Here is a 26,256-nt window from a genome sequence, read left to right on the forward strand (position 1 = left end):
GTTTTTATATAGTGCTACTTTCATGTTTATAGCATGCTCAGAGCGCTATGGTCCAAACTGATTTGTGGACCAGTGGGGGGATGGGGTATCTGGGAGAAGGTTTTTCAGTGCTGCCTTTAGGCACTCAGTAAACACAACTCTGCTCAAGTAGGGTGTCGAACCTCCAACCCCCTTTATAAGTAGCCAAATTCAAGCGTACTTAGCCTCTCGACCACACTTCAGAATGGCTTCAAAAGATAACATTTATATTGAAATGATAATATTTTCTCAAGGACTGATTCATGAATACACTGTCTATATACATAACTATACATACAGGTATGTATGCTGAATGTCTTCCGATGTCTGATCTGATGCCTAAGGTGGATCTTTAAAATAAGATGGCAAGATAAAATAACCAATGAGAAAGTGCTTCAAAGAGCAGGGTGCCATGACATCTGCTGTGTTATCAGCAGCAGATGCCTTGGCTGGCTTGGCCATGTTCATAGAATGCCAGTAAGCTGACTTCCACAAGTCATTCTATATGGCGATCTAACAGAAAGCAGGAGAGCCACTGGTCGCCCATTTTTATGGTATACAGATGTATGCAAACGCAATATGAAGCTTTTCAAAATCAACACTAGCAACTGGGAAGAGGTGGCACTGGATAGATCCAAATGGATAGTGAGCATAAAGGAAGGGTCTCGGATTGCAGATGCCATACACCAGAATAGCAGAAAGAAGGGTGAAAATGTGATTACATATGCCCAACCTGTTTCTCCCCTCCTTTAAGACACTAACTCCCAAATGATGTTCATAAGCTTAAAAACAGTTGCATTAATATTTAATGGTGTGTCAAGGTCTGGTTTCCAGATTTATGAGACTCAAGGAGCTCATAAAAAATGTGTTGTAATGGAAGACTATTTTTCAACCTCTGCATATTTCTGAGAAATGTCTTTAAAAGGACAAAGTCATGTTAACAGGGAGCACACATAAAAAAGTCTTTGATAGGTGCCTATGTTATAGTGGGTCCATTCTCGTTATTTCAGTTGTGCAAACTAGCTGTAGACTCCCTGTGATCTTTAGCCTTCAAACTTATTTAGAGAAAGTGAAGTTGCATTGGCAATTCTGGCTAATAGATTCAAGAAGCTTTGCCTGCAGCTGTTTATAGCACAAAAGGATTTACACACTAATTTAATACACTGTTTATTTATTACAAAGAATAACACTTTGACATTTCAATGAAACAATATTAGTACACATTTTATCACATCAATCAGTCTTCCTATAGTAACAATTTTCTCTACATGGAAGTTCATCTTTGATAGTTTCCTTGCAGAGCTTGAATCATTTGATCAAGTTTATAAACATCTTTGTCTAGTGCAGCAATCTGCCAATATTAAACAAAAAAGGTTGTTTTTGAATATTATACAACCAAAATAATAATGTGAATGTCTAGCACCATCTTCCTGAGTTGAATAATTGCAGTTAGGATTAGACTGGTACCATTTTTTATGAACAAGAATTTAGTCATTAAATAATAAATATTTAAAGTCCTTTTCTAAAAGATCTAAACATTACTAAATTTTAATCTAGTACAAACAGCATACTCCTATGTACAGTATAGTTTTATATACAGTACATAGTCCTATGTGCATGCTCTTTGAAATTCTATATTAATTTGTTACCCTAACTGCAGCTACAGAAAGTTTTGCTCATCAAAAAAAGTTGGTTCAAAGATCACTGAAGAAATCACCTTGTTTTTTAAGTGGATTGCCTTTTGGGAGTCTCCTTTGTTTTTCCTGAGAAATTTGTCAAGTTTTTCATTCAACTCTTTCTTGTCTTGTTCTTGGTTTTCCTTTTTCTTTTGAAGTCTATCTAGTTCTTGAGTCAAATCTACTGAAGTTCCCTGCAGTGGGGAAAGAACAGAAATATTCACACAACTGATGAGTATAGCAAGTATGGCCTGCTGCAATAAATGTCATCTTCAGTTGATATCTAATGACAAGAAGAGTAAACAAAGACTATCAGAAACAAAACAGCCAAAACTGAGAATAGTTGTGCGACAGACCCAACACAGTAATACTTTAAAACCCAGAAAGAGCTAGCATTGTAATAATAAATAAACAAAGAAAGTCGAAAGTGTTACCTTCAGCTCAACCTTGACCTTGAGCTCAGGATTAACATAAACTTCAGTACACATTTCTGTCACTTGGTCTGAGGGTTTGATCACTCTGATATCTCCACTTTTGGACAGAGACAAGAGACATGGTTTGTGTAGAGTCAACAGTTCATTATAGACAGAATTGTCTGTTTGAAGGTAGGCTGAAACAATTGACTTAATAAAATATACTGAAACAACAACAGAGTCTTAACATCATAGCTTGTTACTTGATGCTTGAAGAAGAAATCTACTTGCTAATGCAACTATACGTGTCTCATGGTGGGGCTTTGTTTTTAGAATTGAAAGGCTCAAGTTCATTTGAATTTGTTTTCAAAGCTACAATATGATAAGTACATAAAAATAACTCAACATTACTTGTGAGAGTTGTGTGTGTGCATATGTGCAGAATAATTTTTTGTGTTATAATTGAAGTGTATTGAATATCATGATGTGCCAGTGTATACATGAATGCTATTTAATTTGTGTAAGTAAATTGAACAATGTGATTTGAATGTGTGTTTTTGCATTGTACAATATGATTTATTTGGGTTTGCTGTGTGTGAATGAATGTGTGTGAATTAACTTATTGTCTTAAGATATGCATGATTCCTAAGTGTTTTGAGTGTGTGGCAATCTTACCTTTTGATTTGGTGCCCATGATGTTAAAATCTTTTCTTAACTTCTGAATGTAGTGAATAATTTCTAGACACTGTTCCATAGAGGTGTGCACAGAGTCATTACTCCAGTGAAACTATTCAAACATGATCAAATCAATTTTAGAGTGTTGGACTGGCATTTGTTTAGAATTATAATATAAACATCTAGCAAGAGATAGCAGTTGAAGTACATTCCTCGTCCCATATGCTAGGACAAATTTGTACAAATACTCCTTCTTCCCTAGCGCTATTAGAGCATGGAATGGGTTGCCTGAGCTAGCCAGGAAAACCTATGACTTGGCAGAATTTAAGTCATTGGTTAATATGCATGACTAAATGCATGACGCGTAGGACGTAATCATCTTCTTTTTTGAAGTAACGTCTGTAATATATAAGATAAGATAAGTAGAGAACACTTTTTTCTGGGGTCAGAAAGTTCTACAAGTTAACAGACAGGCAGCTTGGAAACCTCCCAGATTCCCCCATGTATAAAAAAAAACAGTATCTGAACCAGATACAAATGAGCATAGAGAAGTGCTATACAAAAAAAGATATTAATACTCTGTCAACCAGCATACTAATTGAAAATGATTGTGTAATTGTGATTATTTATTAATTAATCAGCAGATTTTCAATGATCTTACACGAAATTTTAAAATGCCAATATAACTTGCATTACTAAAATGTTTACCTTGTCAGGTTTTGGATATTCTGCTATACAGACACTCTCTGCCTTGCCCACATCTCTGGATGGTAACCTCTGATAGAGCTCTTCACACAAAAAAGGCATGAATGGTGCAGCAGCCAAGACAAAGGTTTCAGCACACAAGAAAAGTATTTGTTGAATGGCCTCCTGCCACTGCACATCATCACTCTGAAACACTGGTTTCACTGATTCCTGCAGAATAGCACAGTGAAAAGATTTCACTCATAATCTAAATATTAAACATTTTTTTTCAATAACATATGGGTTGTTTTTTTAAAAACCAGAGTAATAGGAATAGCTTTATTTAGGGAACTGTAAGTACTTTTATAGAAAAATTGAGAACTAACTGGATAAAACCAGTCATGTAGTGAAGAAGACTGCTATCGAGATTTCAAAACAGTTTTTTTTTTTTTTTTGGAAAAGTAATTACAGCCAATTATTAAAACTGTCAAAGCTTAGTTTTGAAAGTTAAAAAAAACTTTTCATTGATTAGCTGTACAGGCAAGTTCTCATTATTGATCTATTCTATTTCTTTAGAACAACATAAAAGTTTATAACCACAGGTATTAAAGAAATGATACAGCTAGAATGATACAAATGAACTATAGTAGAAATATTTATTACATGCTCATCTTTTAGTTTATATTGAAACAACATAGCACTTATTGAAGTCACAAAGTAAACATCACAGATATACACATAGCACTCACTAAATAAACATCACAGAGTTCCTGATACCAAAACTGTTGCAAGGCTGCAGTCACCAGATGGAAATTATGAGTTGCAAAATGTGTCTCACACAGCTGCACCATTATACTAAGTTTACTTAATATCCATAGGTCAGTGCCATCTTCTTTACCATACAGCTGGAATGATACAATTGAACTACAGAAATATTTATTACATGAAGATCTTCCAGTTTATGGCTAGTCTGAAAAAAAAACTGACCACTTTTTCTCATAAATCATACATTCCACTAGGACAAAATTTTTGGTTGTTTATTTCCATTTCAAAACAATTTAAAGTTTTCATAAGAGTTAATATAGTATCTGTGTCCACGAATTACATCAAATTTGTATGTTGTTTCTATGTCTAAGAATTAACAACAACTATTTACAACACCATTACATTTACCTCAAGAGTATTCAAAGGTTTAAAGTCAGAAGGCAATTTAGAAAATATGAATTTGAAACTCTGCCATATTTTGTTACAGAACCTCAATTTACTTTCCACATTCGTTACATCAAAGTTGATATCAACATCTGTAGACAAAAATGTGTACCACTAGTTTTAGTCCAGCTTTGAATAATTACTTTTTTTTTTCCTCTAAACTATCTTTATATCAAGTACCAGAAAACTGAAACTAATTATTTCTTTTCAATGGTGAAGAAGTTATAAAACTGAGACCTAAAGTTCTAGTCTTACTTTTGGCATTGAGTGAGCACAAAGTGAATCTCAGTGCATCAGCTCCACACTGGGCAATACCATTAGGGAAGTCTTGGTGAAGCCCTAATCTTGCAGTGTCAATCTCTTTAGGATTCAAATTTCCTTCTTCAAGTCGTTTCTCTAAATTCTTTGGGGAAAAAATCAGACCTAATACATGATGTATATAAGGACTTGTATTTTAACATACAGTTATGACCTATTGACTAATAAGCATACATAATACATGATGTATATATAGATTTATATTTGAAGATGAAGTCAAAATGCATTCACTGCTAGATAGGACACAACTGCAATATTAACCTGAAGTGTTGTGCCCTTGATGACATCCAAGGGATCAATGACATTCCCTAAAGATTTACTCATTTTACGTCCATGAGCGTCCCTCACCATTCCATGTAACAACACCTGCAATAGAAGGAACGAGCAGTAGAAACTTTCAACGAAATCCTTTTCTTTACATTGGAATCTAGTCTCAAAATGGTGATAGAAAAATTGTAGGAGATAAATACATCATGGGCTCCTCTGACAGCTTATGTAGAGCCAAAGGCTAGTGTAAACAAAAATATGTTTTAATAAAAGTGTGTATATGTAACTCCTTATAACACATGGTATGGATAGGTTTGGTCTGATGCAGATATGCTTGCTTCTTTTCTCATTTTTTTTTTTTTTGAGATCTTGAAAGCTACCAACTCTCAAACTGAGAAGTCAGCACTTTAAAAAATACTTGATCAACTTCTCACACATTAAAGTTTTATATAGAGGTATAAATACATTTAGCCCCTGCAGGAAGAAGTGCTTTGTATTTGTGTTGTCAGTCATGTCCATATCTCAAATAATGCTGTTGTAAAGATGCTGGAAATATGTGCAACATCTACTATTGGCATTGTTTAGGAAGTATTCAGAAGTATGCAAGGAAAACAAAACTTCTAAGGAGACCCTTTTTAAATGCTCAACATAGATTTGTTGTTCTGAAAGTGAGACACATTACCTTGTCAATGTCTTCAATATGTAATATTTCAATTCATTACAATAGGTAGTGAATGTATGCAACAACCTATGTTTTGTTACATAGTCTCAAAGTATGGCATGTTAAGTGAGTGGATCTATCTGTGCATTAGTATAACAGTCATTCAATTTATTTTAGTCAAATTTTGTAAAACACTATCTATCTATAAAAACTAAAAGCACTTCCAAAGCAAATGAAGTGACAGTAAAGTTTTTTAAAAGCTATACCTTATGAAACGGAAGCCTGCCAGTTAGCTCTAAACTCAACATAACCATTCTGGACACCCAGAAGAACAAAATATCTTGACCAGTCTCCATAAGTTGTTGAGGAAAATACTGTTCTAAATCTAAAGTCTGGAAATAAAAAATAACTTTATTTTTTAAAAGTTCCCATTAGATATTTGTTTAAACAAAATATTATTTGGCTATAACGTATACTGACTTTCTGTGGCCAGCCCAGGACAGAGAAGGGAAGTAAGGATGATGAGAACCAAGTGTCTAGAACATCATCATCTGAGAAGAGAAATGTAATTATATTTATATATGCACCTCTTGCTTCAAGGGCTCTTATTTAAACATTCACACACACACACATCACATATATAAGAAAACTCAAAATAACAAGATAGCAATAGTATATTCAAATAAAAGTATTCACAACCTTGATAAACAGATGCTGATTTTAATTTCACCTTGGCTTCCTCTTCATTCATTGCACATGTTGTCTCTTTACTTTTCTATAAATAACACACAAAGTTACAAACAAAAATTATCATTGTGTCAAGTAGTTATTGTGTCTGTGATTTTAAATATTCACTTTCAACCATGCATCTTTATGATTCCACTAGTCCAGCAGACTTACATTACAAGTGTATACAGGTATCCTGTGTCCCCACCAGAGTTGTCTTGATAAGCACCAATCCCTTCAGTAACAGAATGGAAATAATACTAGTTGAACTTGTGTAAATCTATTGCTAATCAAACTGTAAAGTCAAATCTCATTGCCTACATAAAGCAAAGCTAGAAAGATTATTTTAATCTTGAACTAAAACAAGTTTGCACCTAATAATAGGGGAAAAAAAAGGAATAATAAATAAAATAGTAATTGCAAATGTAAATTGTGAGAAATTGGACCTTTCTTGAAAGTAATGTTTTGATGAGTTTAAATTTCATGGGACATATGTTTTGTGTGTCTAGGAAAAAGTCCTCATGCTATAAACTCTAAAGAAAAAACTGAGAACAATGAAAAGAGATGATATGGAGTGAAGAAATCTATGGCATAATTAATTCCCTCCTAAAGAGAGATGATTCATCAATGCTTATGCACTAAAAACAAAGTCTGGTATTCAAGTCTTGTAATGAGCCAATGGAAAGTAAACAAGAGAGATGTCACAGGATTGTACCTTGACTGTCGTAACTGGACAGCTCAGTTGTAAATTGAATACAGCTTAGCAATTTAGTTGCCAGAAATATCAGGATAAGTTAATTAAGCTACATAAGGTTGCATGTAAAACAAACAAGACTGTAGACAAATATGTTGAAATGCAGCTTCAAACTAAGGCATGATCAAAATGAGGCTAGAAGAACAGTGCTCATTTAATCATTTAAGAGATTCTTAAACCATATTGACCAATGAGACCTAGGCCTCAAAATCTTTGCTCTGTCACTTTAGATAATAAATTGAATGATTTTTGCATTATCGCTTCATATTTTTATTTTTTTTTAACTCCAGGTGTAACCCCTAGCAACAATCCACTAAAGGCCAACTGACAACAACTTCACTAAAGGCCACCTGGCAAAAGCTCCACTTAAGGCCACCAGACAAAGTATCTTGGAGGAAACTGATAAAAGTATATACCTAGGCTAAAGAAATATAACTAGATTAAGTTTTAAAATGTATTTCTTCTAATGTAAGTAAAAGTGAAAAAAAGTCAGTGGTAATTGAAAGACAAGGAAATTTCCATATTCATTAAATAAAAACTAATAATAAAAGCTATTAGTAAAGTAAGTTAAAATTAATATGTTTTTAGCATGTTAATAATTTAATAATGTAATTATTTTGGTTATTGTCAAACATCTTACTGAGATTTTGTGAGCCATTCCCACCAAATGATTTCATTATTTTTAGGAACTAAGTTCAACTGCCCAGACTCTACTGCCTGTGGACAAGGACAAAAAAGTAATAAAATGACAAAAATGTCCCAAAATTGAAGACCCTGCTTAGATTTTGAAGATTAGTTGTCTGGACAAAAAAAACAACAACCAGAAATGTGACTAAAAAAAATAAATACCTGCATAGCTAGCTGAGCCATATTCTGACAGTCTAAGAACCACTGTTCTTTTAGTCTTGGTTCTATGATGTCACCAGAACGACTACAGAAAGATTTTGTTTTTAAGTTTAACTTAATCAATTGTAAAGATAAGCATTTGGATATCTATTTAAGAAGAAAGTGCAAAATTGTTTTCAACACAAACACATTGGTTTAGCTCTCCATCTCAAATATTTTGAATCCAAACACATTGGTTTAGCTCCCCATCTCAAATGTTTTGAATCCAAACACATTGGTTTAGCTCCCCATCTCAAATATTTTGAATCCAAACACATTGGTTTAGCTCCCCATCTCAAATGTTTTGAATCCAAACATATTGGTTTAGCTCCCCATCTCAATTGTTTTGAACCCAAACACATTGGTTTAGCTCCCCATCTCAAATGTTTTGAATCCAAACACATTGGTTTAGCTCCCCATCTCAAACGTTTTGAATCCAAACATATTGGTTTAGCTCCCCATCTCAAATGTTTTGAATCCAAACACATTGGTTTAGCTCCCCATCTCAAATGTTTTGAATCCAAACACATTGGTTTAGCTCCCCATCTCAAATGTTTTGAATCCAAACACATTGGTTTAGCTCCCCATCTCAAATGTTTTGAATCCAAACATATTGGTTTAGCTCCCCATTTCAAATGTTTTGAATCCAAACACATTGGTTTAGCTCCCCATCTCAATTGTTTTGAACCCAAACACATTGGTTTAGCTCCCCATCTCAAATGTTTTGAATCCAAACACATTGGTTTAGCTCCCCATCTCAAATGTTTTGAATCCAAACACATTGGTTTAGCTCCCCATCTCAAATGTTTTGAATCCAAACACATTGGTTTAGCTCCCCATCTCAAATGTTTTGAATCGAAACACATTGGTTTAGTTCCCCATCTCAATTGTTTTGAATCCAAACACATTGGTTTAGCTCCCCATCTCAAATGTTTTGAATCCAAACATATTGGTTTAGCTCCCCATCTCAAATGTTTTGAATCCAAACACATTGGTTTAGCTCCCCATTTCAAATGTTTTGAATCCAAACATATTGGTTTAACTTCCCATCTCAAATGTTTTGAATCCAAACATATTGGTTCAACTCCCCATCTTCAGCAACCTGAGTTGACAGTTACTTTTACTTCTTAAAAATTTCTGCTGCTCTTGGCATTATGTGTGTCTGACATTAGGCATCATTTCTGCTGTACTTTTTTACAACATCATCAGCAGATAAATATTTCCTTCCTAAGAGAAAGAATGATCCAACTTGCCCAAGAATGTTTTCTGAATCTTGAAAGCCAAGCATTAAAGATGACTACAAAGTGTACAAGAACTTTCTAGTGTGAACACACTTTTCAGTAATGATAAGGGCATAATAAATGTTTTTTGGGTCTATGACTTTTTTTTTAGAATCTTTTAAGTAAGAAGGCCCACAACATGAGAGTTCAAATGTCCAGCAGGACTAATAAATTTGGGCATCTCTGATATAGATGGCGAATAAGACAAATAAGATTACACATCACTGATATGGATGGCCCATAAGACAAATAAGATTACACATCACTGATATGGATGGCCCATAAGACAAATAAGATTACACATCACTGATATAGATGGCCCATAAGACAAATAAGATTACACATCACTGATTAGTTCAAATGGCGCATAAGACAAATAAGGTTAAGCATCACTTATTTAGTTCAAATGGCATGCTAGACAAATAAGGTTACACATCACTGAAATAGATCAAATGGCCTGTAGGACAAATAAAGTTACACATCACTGAAATAGATCAAATGGCCTGTAGGACAAATAAAGTTAGGTATCACTGATATAGATCAATAGGCCAGTAAGACAAATAAAGTTATGCATCACTGATCTAGATCAAATGCTATTCATCACAAGTGAATAAGCTACAAAACCTCTAAATACCAAATTTATGATCATGATCTCATTATTCTTATGCTACAGTAAATAGAAAAGATCAAGTTGAAAGTGGTGGCACTAGAATAACACTTAGCTCAGACTGTCATCACATAGATCTACTTTGCACAAACATTTAAGAAATAATCTTCCTACCTACAAATGGGTAAGACTGTACTTTGTCCTGTGTCACCACAGTAGAGACCCAAGTTACTTAGTGTGTCTTTTAGCTTCCTCCTGACTTGAAATCGACCCAGACCTCCAAAGTCTGGAATATCTTTATGTAGTGTCCCATCATCATTCAAAATCTCAATGATTGGCAAGCCATGACGTCTGCCAACTTCATAGTCAACAGGGTCATGACCAGGTGTGATTTTAACAGCACCTGATAGAGAACAAAAATCTTCTTTTAGTGGCACACTCTTCATGTCAATGAAACACAAAAGACAAATATAATAATGCATGGGGTACTTCAGTTTGATCTTTTACCATTACTGAATTGGTTTAATGTAAACATCTGTGTGGTCAAGAGCAAAGACTTTAGAACCAGGAACATTTTTCAAAGTATTGTCCATCAGTTTTTAAAAAGGCTTATAATCTTGTTTTCTCAAAATGCTTAATGCTAAAACTTTGCTCTACTTAAGAGATAGGTTGAAAAAGGATACTTAAAAAATATATTTTAAAAAAAATTATCCTTAAAAAATGCTATACAAAACAAAAATGTGTATCCTTAAAAAATTTTTATACAAAAAAAGAGGTATCCTTAAAATTGCTTTACAAATAAAATGCAGTCAAACAGTAAAAATCTGGTATAAGTATAAAAATGATTTTAAGATTTTAAAATAAAAGTGTATTATTTGCAAGATTCTGAGTAATCACTTTACAAACACAAAACTTTTTAAAAAATATTTCAATGCAGTTTAAAAGGCAGACTGAGGATTTAGAAACAAAAAGATTATTCACCGGTGCCAAACTCCATATCAACAAATGAATCTGCGATGATGGGAATAAGCCTACTCTTGTCAAAAGGGTGTACGAGTTGCTTGCCCACTAGATGAGAATACCTGATGTCTTGAGGATTGACTGCAACAGCGGTGTCTGCCAGCATTGTTTCGAGTCTTGTTGTAGCAACAACCAACTTTTCATCTGCAGAAACAAAACCTACAATATTAAGAAATAAATATATCCCTTGTAGAGGATTAAAATATATCCCTTGTAGAGGATTATCAACTGACTATGTCTGTACTGACGCACCTGAATCCTTGATCTGATAAGCGAATCGTGAAAGAATTCCTACTTGAACTCCATTCTCTGAACCAGGGACTTGAAGTAAAGTTGGCACCTCAAATGATTTTTTATCCACCTGAAACATTTATTGATTACAATGTTAATTTTATTCAAAAAAAAATTTTTTTAATAATTAAAATTCTAGAAATCCTTTTAAAAAAAATCATATTTTTGTTTATAAAAAGAAAAAAATTATTTTTTTTCTGAATTGTAATAATTTCTTAAACTGTCTAAAAGACTTACTTCAATATCAGACACTGAAGACTGCAATGCACATGACCAATTTATCATGCGTTTGTCTCTGTAGATTAGACCCCTTAAATAGAGTTCACAGAAGGCTTTGTTCACAGCTTCATTCAATCTCTGACCACAATATATATATATATATTCTATTTAACACGAACACATTCAATCTACTCTAGAAATAATGTCATCATTATTCTTATTTGTATTTTATTTTCTAGTGTTAGTAAAAGTAGTAAGCTTGAAAACACCTGCTTACATTTTCTTCAGTCAGACTTGCATTAATAGGGTCAAGTTACAACAGTGTTAAACATCTTCCAAACAAAATTGAATTACTTGTTTACATGTTAAGCAAAGAATATTTATAGGTTGAAAATGTATTATTCATGATCTATTGCTAAGTAGAACTAAAATCCAAGGCAACTCTCTGCATTTAGTTTAAAAATTAAAAACAGTTTTGGACAGACAGTAATTTTAGTTATATTCTTTTCTTTTTTGTTTAAATTTGTACACTAAGAAAAAAAAATATAACTAAAAATACAGTAAACATTTTTAAAACACAAATATAAAGCTAATTTTCAAGATACTGTAAACTGACCTTGTCTAGAGTAAAATATTCTCTGGACCAATCCAGTGACAAACCTAACAGCTTCATTTGGTTTGAAATTGTGCTACCATGTCTAAAAATAGAAGTTCATTCAAACACAGATATTTATTCCAGTTTTCAAACATACATTTGGCCTACAACTCCCCCCCCCTCCCCCGATCGTCTAGAGGAACTAAAAAAAAAAAAAGAAAATAGTTCTTCATAGTTTTAACATACATACTCCTCTTTCCACTTCCAGATTTGCTGAACAAATGCTTCTCTTCCTAAGTCATGCCTTGTCCTGCCCGTCTCCTTCATCAGCTTTCTCTCTACTACAGCATGTGTGGCGATACCAGCATGATCTGTACCTGGTATCCAAACTGTTGTGTAGCCTGTCAACAATGTGATGTATTCATTTCAAAGATTTGAGAAAATAATAATTTTTTTTTTCACAGTCGGACAATTAATAGTGGAAACATTTTAAATTAGCCAATTTTATTTTTAAGAAAAACTTGAGATATATGCTTTTGATCAATGCACAATTAATTGTACCTTTCATCCGGTGCCATCTTACAACCGCATCTTGAACTGAGCCTGTCAGAGCATGACCTAAATGTAGTGAGCCTGTTACATTAGGAGGTGGTAAGAGTAGTGAGAATACTTTCTGGTCGTCTGAAGGCTGATGGAAGAAATCAAACAATAGTTATACAAATGAAAACAGCTTCTTGGTAAATTAACTAAACTATCAGCATAGCCTGAGTGATTCATTTTGAATCATTCAATCAATAATATCATAATTGTCACTACTATTTAGATTTGATATACTATCTCTATAAAAATACATCTTGATCTTACTTTATGAGGAGTAAAAAAGCCTTTGTCAATCCACCAGTCATACCATTCGGTTTCTACTTCTGAAGAATGGTAAGTTTTGCTCATAGGGGTGGAGACATCTTTAAAAAGTGTAAAAACAAAAATGATGCTTAGAATTTCACTTATCCTTTGATAAAAAAAAATATTAGGCGTACTGATTTTTTAAAAAAATTTTAGACATAAAACAATAATGATCCAAGAAAAGTTATTTTTCCAAATAAGATTTCATAAATAAACAAAACCAATTTGCATATTTTTGCAACCAAGGCAGCTAGGAAAAAAACTTAAGACATCAGCTTGTACTAGTGCTATCTTAAAGTTGACTAGTACTATCTTAAAGTTGACTGGTACTATCCTAAAGTTGACTGGTACTATCTTAAAGTTGGCCGGTACTATTTTAAAGTTGACTGGTACTATCTTAAATTTGATGTTATCAGATATTGTAACCATAAAAGGAAAATAGTATTAATTGAAAATTCCTCACAACAAAAATTCTAAAAATATTTGGAATATGATAGACTATCTTTTAAAATGATGCATGTTTGTATTGTTTGCTAATTGTTAAGAAAATTTCAAACATTTTTGTTTAGAATTAGTCTTCTTTAAAACTAGTTGGCTTCTCAGAAAATCTGCTGAATACTTTTGAAAGAAAAATCCTCAGTCAAATTTGTGGTGAATACCAGAGGGAGAATCCACACCAACCTAGAAATATACCAGCTATCTGAAGACTCTCCATAGTGGCAGAAATAAAAAGGAACAGATTACTGTTCATTATCATACCTGGGGGATTTTGGAATTCTTGATTAAAATGTTTCAATATTTATGCATTTAAATTCAACACAAATTGTTTACCTTTCTTAGCAATAGCTGCACTTGAGAATTTGTTTGTTACATTTTGAAAATGATAGAAAACACAGACCTGGAGGAATAAACTGATTTCGTGTGATTACTTTTTTAAAAAAAAAAAAGCTTTCATATTTCAATAATAAATATTTATTCTTTAATAAAATTTTTTTAGATTAAACCTGATTAGATTGAGGTCACTAATGTTAATTAATTTTGACTACATGCAGAGTGGACAAAAGAGAAATAAGCTCTCAATAATGATTCAGCCTTTAAAGGTGTTAAATAGGCATTGAATGTGTCAAATAAATATATAGTATGAAGTAGATCTGATGTGCAAGCTGTTGGAGCTTAACAAATTCTTAAAATTATATATATAGACATTTTTGTCAAATGAATACCCCTATTTTCTGATATTAGCAAACACCCCAAAATATTGGTTAAAATGAGCCTTTATTTTGATAGCTATGATGAAACTAGTGTATTGTTTTTATTCATGGTCCATTTGTTTATAGTTCAGACCGATTTAGTTTTGTTTACACTAAAAAACAAGGGTTTTACTTGGGTTCAAAGAGCACTGGTTATGACGATGTCACCTTTTTCTTCTAGGACAGAAGGAGGGTAGGTCCAGGGTTAAGGAGATTTTTTAAAAACATTTAATTATTAGCTAAACATGATCTATCTAAAATGCTTCTAAATAGGCAAAAAAACACATACGTATCATAGCCTTTCTGTAAATAGGGGGTGTACACCAATATTCATTTATTATTATTACTATTTTAATTAAGCTGTTCAAGACTTCAAGACTTGTGAAGCTGTGCTACATTTTTTTACACTATTTTATTACTATTTTACCGTAAATCACTAATGCGCTACAAATTTTTAAAAGACAGACGCAATCAAAAGTGATAGGCTACTAAAGAAAAGGGTATACTAATAACTAATACAATTAACAAACAAACAGAGTGAAAGGCACAACCCTGCTCTCCCTCTCTTATTCCATGTCTCCTTGGTGCCCTAATTATTGAATGACAATGTAAGTACTAAGTATAGTAACATCAACACAGTACCAGAAAAAAAAAAGTAGTGGGAGGGCCCATTATTGATTGATCAGGTACCAGATTTAAAGACACAGTCACTAAGTGGAGTGAATGGGCTAGACAAGTGGGGTCACATCATTTTTTTAGGGGTCCACTAGACCTAGGTAGGCTACAGTATAGGTAAAAATTGTGTCTAATGGCCTGGCTATGGTGTCTGTTGTAATTAGAGAAGGAAGAATTTAAGATAACAAAAACAAAATTTAAAAAAAAAGCGTAAAAATTGCAGCGGCAGGGCTTGACCTGTTCATTAGACGAAAATGACTACATAGAAACCTGATTCCAGGTATCTTGTCCCATAAACTACAACAGAGGACTATTAATAATTAAGATAAATCTACATTCTATAATATAGATTACTCTTGCCTAGTATCTACGCATCTAGTCTAGTGTATATACTAGTCTATCTATAATCTATAGTAGTTGATGGGTGCTTGGCCATGTATGTGATATGCGCTCGCCGCTCTGAAGTGTCGTTAAGTCATTAAGTTTAAGTGGTTAAGTCCTGGTTTCGAACTCTGCCTGCTGCCATCCTCACTCTTCCTGCAGGACAGATCTATAATTATAATATATGTCACTATGACTATGTGGCTAGTCTATGAATACTAGAATGACTAAGACACTCACATTGACAGAGTTCTAGTAACTTCTAGAATAGCTAAGGTACAACCTAAGTAGATCTAGAATCTAGACTAGATATCTAGACTCTTAAGTCTAAAGTCTAAGTAGACTATCTAGCACTAGTCACTAGTATCATGTTAAGATCATGTTTTATAACACACCTACTTGCACTGCCTGTACAGCACTGTCAGCAGAGATTAAATATCATGATTAAATATGCCGCACTCCGGCTCCGCATGCCATTATGATGAGTTATGACTTTCAACTTACTTTTTTACTCTCTGTCTCTAGATTCTAGACCTCTATGACTATACTGCTATATAGTAATGACCAAAAGTTAACTAAAAAGTTAGAATCTATTAGTTTAACTAAAAAAAATTAATTAAGGCCAAAGTTTAACTAGAAAAAAAAAGTTTTGTTAAAATCGTATTTTAATTATTTTTTTTAGTTACTAACTTAAAAGTTTAATTACAATTTGTAAAACTTTTCAACATGTGGTAGCGATTGCAAGGTATATCCTTGTTGTGTGTTTTCTGATCACATGATATCATCAACTTTGATTATCAAAGAAATGATGCAGTTAACAACAATTTGGTCAGTCTGTATTTGAAGAGGGTAAAGTAGAAGTTATGGGAGTCAATATCTGCATTGGAAAGTAGCAGAAAAAAAAGAAGTAGCCAAAAACTTCTCAGCAGTATTATGAATGGGGTTGTTCCAAAGTTTCTCTCTCACATTTGGTGTTTCATTTCTGATAAACGTGTTAGGTCAATATTTAGTGGGTTTAATCAATTCATTTGTGGCAAATAATAATTTATTAACTTCAGGAACATCAAGTAGGCCTACACCCTTTTTATAGCTTAAACCTTATATGAAGTTGAATTGTATAAAAGATTCTAGTCTTGTGACTTATTATTGAGATCTAGTTCTTAATTTACAGTTAGGCCTATATAGATCTACAAGCATTAGGATAACCAACTCTAGAAAAAAAAAACATCTTAATCCACACCCTCCCTGACTAAAATGTAAATAGACTTAGTAGACTATGTTTGACTGATTTCAACAACCTGGTCAGACCATGTAGGCTTGTGTGCTGTACATGTGTTGTGGATGATACTACAAGACTACCCTGTGTTTTTTTCATCGCACGTTATGCAATAGTGTTTGCTTAATGTCAAGTGGTCAGACAAGAAAATAACACACTAGCATGGTTAGTCAAGCATGTACATCTATCTTTACAATAAAATAGTTACACACCCTCCCTGCCCAAAAAGTAAATAGACTGTGTGTCCGACTAATTTTAACAACTTAGTCAGATAGAAGTACACATGTAGGCAGCCTATTGTACTGTAGTGTGCAGTCCATAATGACAAGACCATCCCACGTTTTTTCCTTGCATGTTTAACAGTTATGCAATAGTGTTGTATGTTGAATGGTCAGACAAGAAAATAATACATTGGCATGGTTAGTGAACTATGTACTTTACACTGAAATAGTTACACAAGTCAAATGTTTCATAAAACTCCAACAATTATGTTTCTATTGTTTTGGGTTACTAGAAATGTGAAATTCTAAATTTCTATTTTATTTAATGAGATTTTAAACTTAACCTGTATAAGTAAGATTTTCTGTTATATAAGTTAATATAATTTAAAAAAATAAAAGTATCATTCTTTTCTAAAGGTTTTAATTCAAGGCTAAAATACAAGCACACAAATTTATTTAGATAAAGACATAGATTTTTTTTTTCAAATTTTAGTGTGCATTAATATTATAGATCTATGTAAGAAACATCTTGTGATTTTATTATGGATAAGTATTTCTACAATGTTAAAAGATCGAACCGTAGGCATACAGTAAAATGATTAGAGGTCTAGATCAACACCCCCCCCCCCCCCCCAAAAAAAAAAAGTAAAATGAAAAGAATAGTTTAATTATTATTTTTTAGTTTAGTTTAAGTTAAGTTTAACTATATTTTGAAATTCATGACAAACTTTATAAACTTTAGTTTTAGTTTAACTGCTTTATTTTAGTTGAAACTTAGTTTTAGTTTAACTTTTTAAATTTAGTTTAGTTATCATCACTACTCTACTGCTCTGCTATACTGAGTCTATACTCTATCAGTATGGAATATCAGTATCAGTATCAGTAGTTGTTACCAGTTGTACTCAGTAGAGTAGTACTTGCAGTGGCGTAGCTAGGGTATTTGATGCCCTGTGCAGGAGCTCCTAATGATGCCCTCAAAAAAAAAACATAACAGCAAAATGAAGACTCCCCACCCCCAGAACTTTAGTTTTTAAAAACTTCTATGTGTATGTATACACAAACGTCACATATAAGCAAATCAAGATCACGATATTTGGGACTGAGCTATAAAGGCGATATTTTTTTAACTCGAGCTCACCAGGTTTTTGTTTTGAAAAATTTGGTACTTCTGAAGAAACTTTGATTAGTCATTGAAGCCTCTTTTGCTCCAGACGAAACTCAGTTTTGTTAATTTAATGTCACTTGGAGGACTCAAGATTTGTTTCAATCTGAGGATCCAAAAGTTGGGATAGTGACAAAAAATCAAATTTTTCAGCCACTTTATAAGGTGCTCAATTTTGTGATAATCTTTTAAACAGTCCAGTACAACAGATAATAAATTTCCCTCGGTATCTCTTTCTTGTGTGTCAATACAGAATCTTCATTTATTTCGCTAGGCATCTTTTTCATGTGGCCAATACGAAGAGGCTTTGCACTAATCCCTAGGTCTGAGCATATGCTTTCAGCAAAGGTAATACTGGCTTCAGTGAGGTCCTCTAGAAATGGTAGAGTATGTCGAAAAATAGAGCTACATCGACTTCAGCTTCAGCAGCTCAAATTCTGCCAGATTTAGAGATTTGGACATCCTAGTGTTGAACTTTCATGAGAACAGCAAATATCTAAGTCTCGACCAGGGGTGGACTGGGTATCAAAATCGGCCCGGGCATTTCTATACCATCCGGCCCATAAATTGTATATTATATGATGGACATACAGTGAACACTATGTCCTTATAAGGAATAAAGACTTTATGTCCTTTTTAATCAAAAAACGTACACATGGTTACTGTGACCACTGTGTCCTTACAAGGAATAAAGGCTTTATGTTGCTTTTTAATCGCAAAGTGTATAGGCCCTAAAAGGATGAAGCTCTACATAAGTAGGCTATTACACTATTTCGGAAAATATGTTAGATTAAATTAGTAGGCCTTAGAGTCTGTAAAAGATTTTTTTTTAAATACTTAGCTATAAGAACCCTTCCCCTGAAAAAGGAATACTATGAAAAAAATTAACAATTTAATAGTGGCATCCATGCTGCCCTTATCTTATAAAATACAGATGTGATTTCAAAAAAGGAGATGCTTACTGTGGTCCTACCGGCCCATTAGGATACCGTCCCACTGGGCATTTGCTCGAATGCCCATATAGCCCCTGGTCTCGACCTCCGTAGTCTATTATTTCTGAACCATATGAACGTAGTTTTTCTAAAATAACCGCAGAGATTCCATAGGCATGCTTATTCTTAGTGTTGATGAAGCCCATGAAAGACTCGTCGTTATCCATTACCGTCAATGTTGGAAGCTAGGTCCGACTTTCAGATGCCAGGTATACAATAAAAAATAATCGAAAAATAGATGGCTAGTTTTAATTGTTGTTTGATCTATTTCCATGACCACCCATAATTACAATATAAATTCTTATGTATTTTTGTAAGTTTGGTTCGAACCCAGTGATGCTTCAGGAGTTGAGTCCACTAGGATAGTAATATCACTAACTCCTACAAAATGCCTTCATTTTTGTTCTTCCAATTCTTCTTCAAATTGTTTGTATGGCCCAAGAGTGCCAGATTCTGATTGGAGAGCAAAACAAATGATGCCCAAGAGTCTCTTTATGTAGGGCTTCCATTTTTTCCTTCTTGTTTCAATAAATCTTGACCACCGCTGTGAATACCTCCCTAACACATTTCCTCCCAGCTGTCTGAATGTTCTGCTAGTCTCTTCCTAATATTCAGTTCTTGGTGATAACCTCCATCTATCGTTTGATCCAGTGATGCCCAAAATATGGCCCCCGGGCCAGATCCGGCCCAAGAAGTGGTTCCATCCGGCCCACCGATACGTCATCACAAGGTATAAAAAATCCCCCCGTTTTTTTTTCTCCAAAAAAAAAAAAAAAAAAAAGGTTGAAAAATGTATCTTTACCTACATTAGGCCCCTCATTTGTTCTCGAATGGATTGGTCCCATGACCTTTAACATTTCTGAATTGAGAATCAACTAGGAAAAGTTACGGATCATTACTTGTAGAACATGATAAACCAACATGTTTGTTTATAAAGAAAGTGGAGTTGTTTAAAAAAAAAAAAAAAAAAAATATATATATAAACGGCATTCTGAAACAAATATGGCGGCATTCTTGATTTGAGCCGTGAATAAAAGATTGTTTACCTATGGGTACTAGACCCACGGGCTTCTAATCAAATAGTATCAGGTTAATTTCATTTCGTGTTTTATATCTTTTCGTTGATGTGGCCCGCGACACGAGTGTTTGAAATTAAAATGGCCTGCAGGACGAGTAAGGTTGGGCATCACTGGTTTAATCCATTTTCATGCTGATGTAGCCTAATACTTGATCTTGAGAAAAGAGTTTGCAGGGAAGCTAAACAGTTGTTGTTTTTTTTTGGTGGGGTAACAATTTCTGAAAACTTTTTTTGCCATTTAGTATTTTCCTTTGAAGAAAGTAACGTGGAAGTCTAAAAGTGCGTTAATTAGAGATGTAAACAAACCTAGTAAACTCAGGCTAGTCTTTAGTTAATATTTAAGTTTGGAAAGAATAGAAGATATCAACAAAGTAGCTAAATAAATAAACGTTTACATTTCTAAAGAATAGTCTGAGTTTGTGCAGTTTTTAACTGAGAAAGTTTAAATTGTCCTTTGTTTGATGCCCTGTGTGGCCCGCACCACCCGCACATAGCTAGCTACTCCACTGAGTACTTGTTACTAGTACTTCAACTTGTTTGTGAGTTAATAAAATTATAATATTATAATATTAAAATATATACTCATACAAAGTTATAGTTATAGTGTTATACTATAGTATAATTATAAGTTATAGTCTTATAGTTATAGTTTTATAGAATATACTCTATAATAATATAGTTACAGTTATAGTAATAGACGTAAAATCTAGATCTACAATTCTACATCTAGAATCTAGACACATAGAGGAGGCTCTTGTAGTTTGAACACCCCATCGAATTCTCCTTTTTGAACGGGTCGCTTTTTTTTTTGTTTGTAATTCATTTATTTTGATGTTTGGAGCTAAAAACAACGTTTCGGGACAGCGCATGTCCAATTTTAGATAAGTTCCGGTAATTTTGTTCCGTTTTTCCAAAGCAGGTGGCAGTTATTTAGATTCGCGGTAACCATGTATGTAAAGCTGTTGTTATAACCTCCCCCGGCAATTCATACCAATATAAGGGATGAAGGCTATATCATGAGCCTGTTTGATCATAGGCTGATGGGCATATCAAAATAAGCTTCCAAACATCTTTAGAAAGACATTTCAATCACATTTATACCGTTAGCTGTTAAATAAAATTTAAAAAAGGGGTGTCCAAACAAATAATAATGAATTCAGCTCATTCTCCTTTTTGAACACAGCAAAATCGTATTATGAAATATTATTGGGATTAATAAATCTATGATTTTTTCAATGAATAAACATGACCTAGATAGAGATATCTAGAATATATAACTTATGAATGAAAGAAAAAGTGTGGGCTGCTAATTTGAAGCCAGAGACCATGCCCACTGCAGGTGATCACGCAAGATAAGCTGGCGGTGAGGAGAGGTATACACTCAGCGAGTAGTGTCACAAACTATCCAACCAGGCAGTGGAGGGAAGGGGGAGAGAGTCATGAAAAGAATTATAAGCATCTATGGGAGGGAGGGGATGTTAAGGTTTCACAAAACGAACATCCAAATTATGAAAACAAGAAGAGGGTCCTTGGATGGGAGTTAAAAGAAAGACAGAGGAAATACAAGTAGCCTAGTAGAAAATATCATGTTTATTAAATTAAAAAATTAATGTATAGCTCTATAATCTATATAAATTTATTTCTGTCTGTTTCTACACATAGATTATATAGGTATTTAAATAAATAAACTATATATATATATATATATATATATATAGTCTATATAAATAAAGAGAGAGAGAGAGAGTGTATATGAGGAAATAGACTATAAATACATATTGCAAAAGTGAATCTACTTCTTTTACTACAATCTAAATAATTTTTAAGTAACACAGATATAATTTATTAGCAATTACATAGTGGTGTTCAACACCGGTGCTCACTGTTCAACTAAAGTTAAAGGAGAAAGCCCAAAAACTGCGTTCAAAATAGGAGCATGAGGTGACCCAATTTATTTTAAAATAAAATCTTGACTATGGGTGGTAATACAAAGGAACACAGCTATGTTTATAGTCCTTTAGTTGCAGAATAAGAATCTGCTTTCAGTTTTTTTGTAAGTTAAACCTTCACCAAATAAAAAAATAAAATAAAAAATTGACCTAGTTCCCGAAAGACGGTGTTCAGACAGTTCAGTTATAAGAATCTACCATAGTATACTCTAACTCTATAGATCTAGATCTATATCTAGATCTAATGAAATTTCACCTGAATTTGTGAAGCTCTACATACATATTTTGAATGGGGCCCAAATATGACTCGTTGTACCGCAACGTAACGCACTATTGCCAAGGGTGCAGCCATTTTGTTTGTTTACATATTTTTATTGTTATGGATATCTAGGTCAGTGACTGAGTTCAATAAAAATGAAAAGAAAAATAAATAAGAAAAGAAAAACAACGCTAGCTATTTTGTGAACACGTAGACACAGGTCTAGATCAGACTTTCAGACTCAAAGGTTCTCTAATGTTTTTGCACAGGGGACCCCTTTATAAGTTTATATAGCTATATATTAATATATACTATATAGCCCAAACTTGCTCACGAACCCGAGTACGTAAGTGAAAACGCTTCAAGTAGATCCTTTTTTATATCTCTTATATTAACTCTTATAATATTATATTATAATATAATAAATAATTATTAGTAGTCTAATTGTTACTGTATATTATATTATTATAGAATATTACTAGATTCTATTATTAGTTTCTTCAATTTCTTCATTTGTTAGTATTTGTTCTGTATAAAAGTTAGCTCTTGAGGGATTACGGGCACGACATGGCCTAAATTGAAAATACAAATATACATACTAATGCATGTTATGTTAATCAATGACTTAAACTCTGCCAAGTTGTTGGTTTTCCTGGCCGATTCAGGCAAGCCATTCTATGCTCTAATAACATATTATATTATATATATTTGTTGGGGTTTATGAACTGTATTGACTGTATGAATAGTGTCAGTGTGATTCCTATTGATTGTCTATAATTCCATAGATTAAAGAAGAATGTAGTATTTCACATGACCAAGGCTAGCAGATTTAGTTCCTGCATATTTTGCCACATCTAATGCAGATAAAGCCACTGTCTGCTGGGGGTCTCTATGTAAATTCTGTTTCTGCGCCTGTTGTCAGCATGGGCTTTTTTCATATTACATATGTGTGTGCCACAACCTTTTGCATGATCTCTCTGAGACCAGCTGCTTTCCTTTTTACCTGTCTGTGCGAAATGGATAAGGCTTATATATGTATTATATATATATATATAATAGACTCTGCTCCTTATTTTTAATAATTGTTATTAATTTACTTGCCGCTTGACAAACTTTATTTCAGATTGTCAAAGTAATGAATAATTCTTACACAAGAAGACTTATTAAACATAGCTTTAATGGTAAGTCATAGCAGTTCATTAAAGTTTATTTAATTTTATCATTTCAAATTACATTTGACTGTCACGTATTTTTGCAAGTGTGTTACATTAATTTGTTTCAATCTGTTCAGTTTTAAACTCTGTCAGGTTCATTGGGATTTTTATTTTGGACCAAACCCTTGAGCTCACCCGCCTCAAATGTGTACATGGTCTCAATTGGGAAAATATTGAATGTTAAACAACTGCTGTACAGAAGTGGTTAAACTCAATGTCACCAGACATAAATTAGACTCTTCGCCTTTAGTTTTTTTTCTTCTCTGAGCTGCCATGTATAAACCATTCTTGAGGCATTAGTCTTTACTCTGGTCCTGGGGTTTTACTTGCACAATGTTTTTCTGCTTTTTTTTTTCTGTGTTTTATTTGTCCTTTATAAAACTGTGTTTTAATGTAGCTTCAGACAGTTAATCAATTTTACCTTTGTAGATAGATTACTTCACTTTCATTCTAATATGAATAAAGCTTAGACATTTTCTTTTAAACAAAAATAAACTTGACTTTTATTAATAAATATTTGCAGCTTTCAATCTCAATGTAGAAGTATATATAAACGCACAAGTTAAATTACAAGATGTCATATCATTTACAAAATCTCAACCCATGTAAAATCCACTGTTCCCGCTATCCAAACTTTACACATGGTTCTGTTTTTTTTATTTCGCTCAGATAATTCCTCATTTTTATACACTCACGGTTCTATCGTAATAAAAATTACAATTATTTTATATTTACATTTGCTTTTTGATCTGTTCCTCAGGTGATCATGAAACTCAGTTGTCAGAATGTGGAGAAGCCAATCTTCATAAATACCTTATGGACTGTAAAAAGAATCCAGGTCATTCAAAATTTATACCTGTTGGTTCATTCACTTTAGAACATTTGCCTGAAGGTCATCATGATGATAGTTTATATAACTTTATCAAAGCTACAGCTGACCTGACAGTTAAGGTAATGGTACAAATGACCAGTCCTCGCAGACCTGAGCAGTATCCCTTCTACAGCATCAGGGGAAATACCAACTTGAGAACAGGGAGCGGAATTCTTTGTGGATTACAACAGTACACAGATAGTGAATATCGTCAATTACAACAGTACACAGATAGTGAATATAGTCAATTACAACAGTACAGGGATAGTGAATATAGTCAAAATTTAGGTCCCCATTCAGTGCTTAGCTTAAAGTGTCCATGTAAAAGATGTCAACATTCAGATTCACCTGCCTGTCAGTGGTGGAAAATTACTGTAGTTACAACTGCACATGTTATTTTTGATGATATTGAGGCCAGCCACACGTCTCTGAGACTCTTTTATGACATGGATGATTGTCCAGTAGTCGTTGTTGATACAGTCAAAATAATACATACAGACATTATCGCAGATATTAGTTGGTTGATATGCTTGACTTGTGACAAAAGTATAGGACATAAACTCAGCCAAACGTTTGTAAAATTCAATACTCACATATGGAAAGTTAGAAAAAAATATTTGGCAACTAGGGACATTGACAGGTTAGCCTTCATAGTGTCACATCCTCATGGGTGCTCAAAACAAATTAGTTTTGGCAGCTGGTTGGACAAACGCCAGGTTGGTAAATATCATTTCCAAAATAAGTTTACTTATACAACCTGTACTTGCCCAGGGAGTAGTGGTGCTGCCGTCCATTGTGTGGGGTATGACTGGTGTGGATATCATCTAGTTCTGCACAGTGGATCGATGAGAAGTGGATTAAACTACAGTACATCAGGTTTTGTTTATTGATAGATCCACATTTAGTTCATTGATGAATTCTCATGTAGTTCATTGATGGGGTCCACATTTAGTTCATTGATGGGATCCACATTTAGTTCATTGATGGGGTCCACATTTAGTTCATTGATGGGGTCCACATCTAGTTCATTGATGGGGTCCACATTTAGTTCATTGATGGGGTCCACATTTAGTTCATTGATGGGGTCCACATTTAGTTCATTGATGGGATCCACATTTAGTTCATTGATGAGGTCCATATTTAGTTCATTGATGGGGTCCACATTTAGTTCATTGATGGGGTCCACATTTAGTTCACAGAGGGAGAAAAAAGTATTTTAAACTTATTCAGCATAAACCTACACAAAAAAGGGAAATTTGTCTTTACAATTTGAGGTCACTGTTTTGTGGCTGATGGTAGATGAAAATCAAATGTGTATTACACAAAATTGTCAATACTTCCGTCATCAGACATTACTAAAGCTGAATGAACTCATGAACATCAAGCAGAAATGTTCTACATCTACCTCTCCGACAAGATTTGAACTCTGGGACAAGCTTTCAAATTTTCACCCTGTTTCACAACTTGATGCGTTGATAGATCTGTGTAGTTCTTTTTAGGCTACATGTTATGTACTAGCTGTGTACAAAATGGCCAGTGACCAACTGACCTTGGTCACTTAACTCTGTGCTGCTATTCTTGTTGTATTTAAGAGCAAACAATTTTTGTATTTATCTTTTCCCCTCCTTTTGAATGTTAGTTTTTGTAAACTTAAATTGTCTTTACAATTGTAGTTGCCTTTTTTTTTAGTTGGTGTTATTATCAAAATAAAATTATATATATATATA

General features: G+C 33.5%; 2 protein-coding genes across 5 annotated transcripts; one reads left to right on the top strand and one right to left on the bottom strand.

Moving 5' to 3' along the window:
- Positions 1–24: 24 nt before the first annotated feature.
- Positions 25–22,594, bottom strand: LOC106068336 (valine--tRNA ligase-like). Of its 3 annotated transcripts, none has more exons than XM_013227672.2 (25): positions 22,442–22,594; positions 14,033–14,099; positions 13,163–13,260; positions 12,860–12,986; positions 12,549–12,699; positions 12,320–12,401; positions 11,722–11,841; positions 11,446–11,554; positions 11,155–11,337; positions 10,348–10,576; positions 8,251–8,332; positions 8,042–8,118; positions 6,822–6,882; positions 6,621–6,696; positions 6,402–6,472; positions 6,188–6,313; positions 5,255–5,359; positions 4,931–5,078; positions 4,640–4,767; positions 4,216–4,371; positions 3,491–3,697; positions 2,783–2,894; positions 2,129–2,304; positions 1,736–1,888; positions 25–1,369 (listed from the first exon to the last, which is right to left on the bottom strand). In XM_013227672.2, the coding sequence occupies exons 1-25, from the start codon at positions 22,535–22,537 to the stop codon at positions 1,295–1,297; spliced, it is 3,015 nt and encodes a 1,004-aa protein (XP_013083126.2). In that variant the 5' UTR covers positions 22,538–22,594; the 3' UTR covers positions 25–1,294. The 3 variants fall into 3 exon arrangements, with proteins under 3 accessions (XP_013083126.2, XP_013083127.2, XP_055897643.1); XM_013227673.2 differs by having other exon boundaries at positions 22,466–22,558; XM_056041668.1 differs by lacking the exons at positions 12,320–12,401; positions 12,549–12,699; positions 12,860–12,986; ... (1 more) ...; positions 14,033–14,099; positions 22,442–22,594 and adding an exon at positions 11,981–12,028.
- A 14-nt stretch (positions 22,595–22,608) lies between these two features.
- On the top strand, positions 22,609–26,256 carry LOC106068337 (uncharacterized). 2 transcript variants are annotated; one of them, XM_056041670.1, is made up of 3 exons: positions 22,609–22,691; positions 23,568–23,625; positions 24,419–26,256. In XM_056041670.1, exons 2-3 carry the CDS (start codon positions 23,580–23,582, stop codon positions 25,417–25,419), a joined length of 1,047 nt encoding a protein of 348 aa, XP_055897645.1. In that variant the 5' UTR covers positions 22,609–22,691; positions 23,568–23,579; the 3' UTR covers positions 25,420–26,256. The 2 variants fall into 2 exon arrangements, with proteins under 2 accessions (XP_055897645.1, XP_055897646.1); XM_056041671.1 differs by having other exon boundaries at positions 22,669–22,809.

Source organism: Biomphalaria glabrata, chromosome 9, assembly GCF_947242115.1.
Source record: "Biomphalaria glabrata chromosome 9, xgBioGlab47.1, whole genome shotgun sequence".
Classification (NCBI taxonomy): domain Eukaryota; kingdom Metazoa; phylum Mollusca; class Gastropoda; family Planorbidae; genus Biomphalaria; species Biomphalaria glabrata.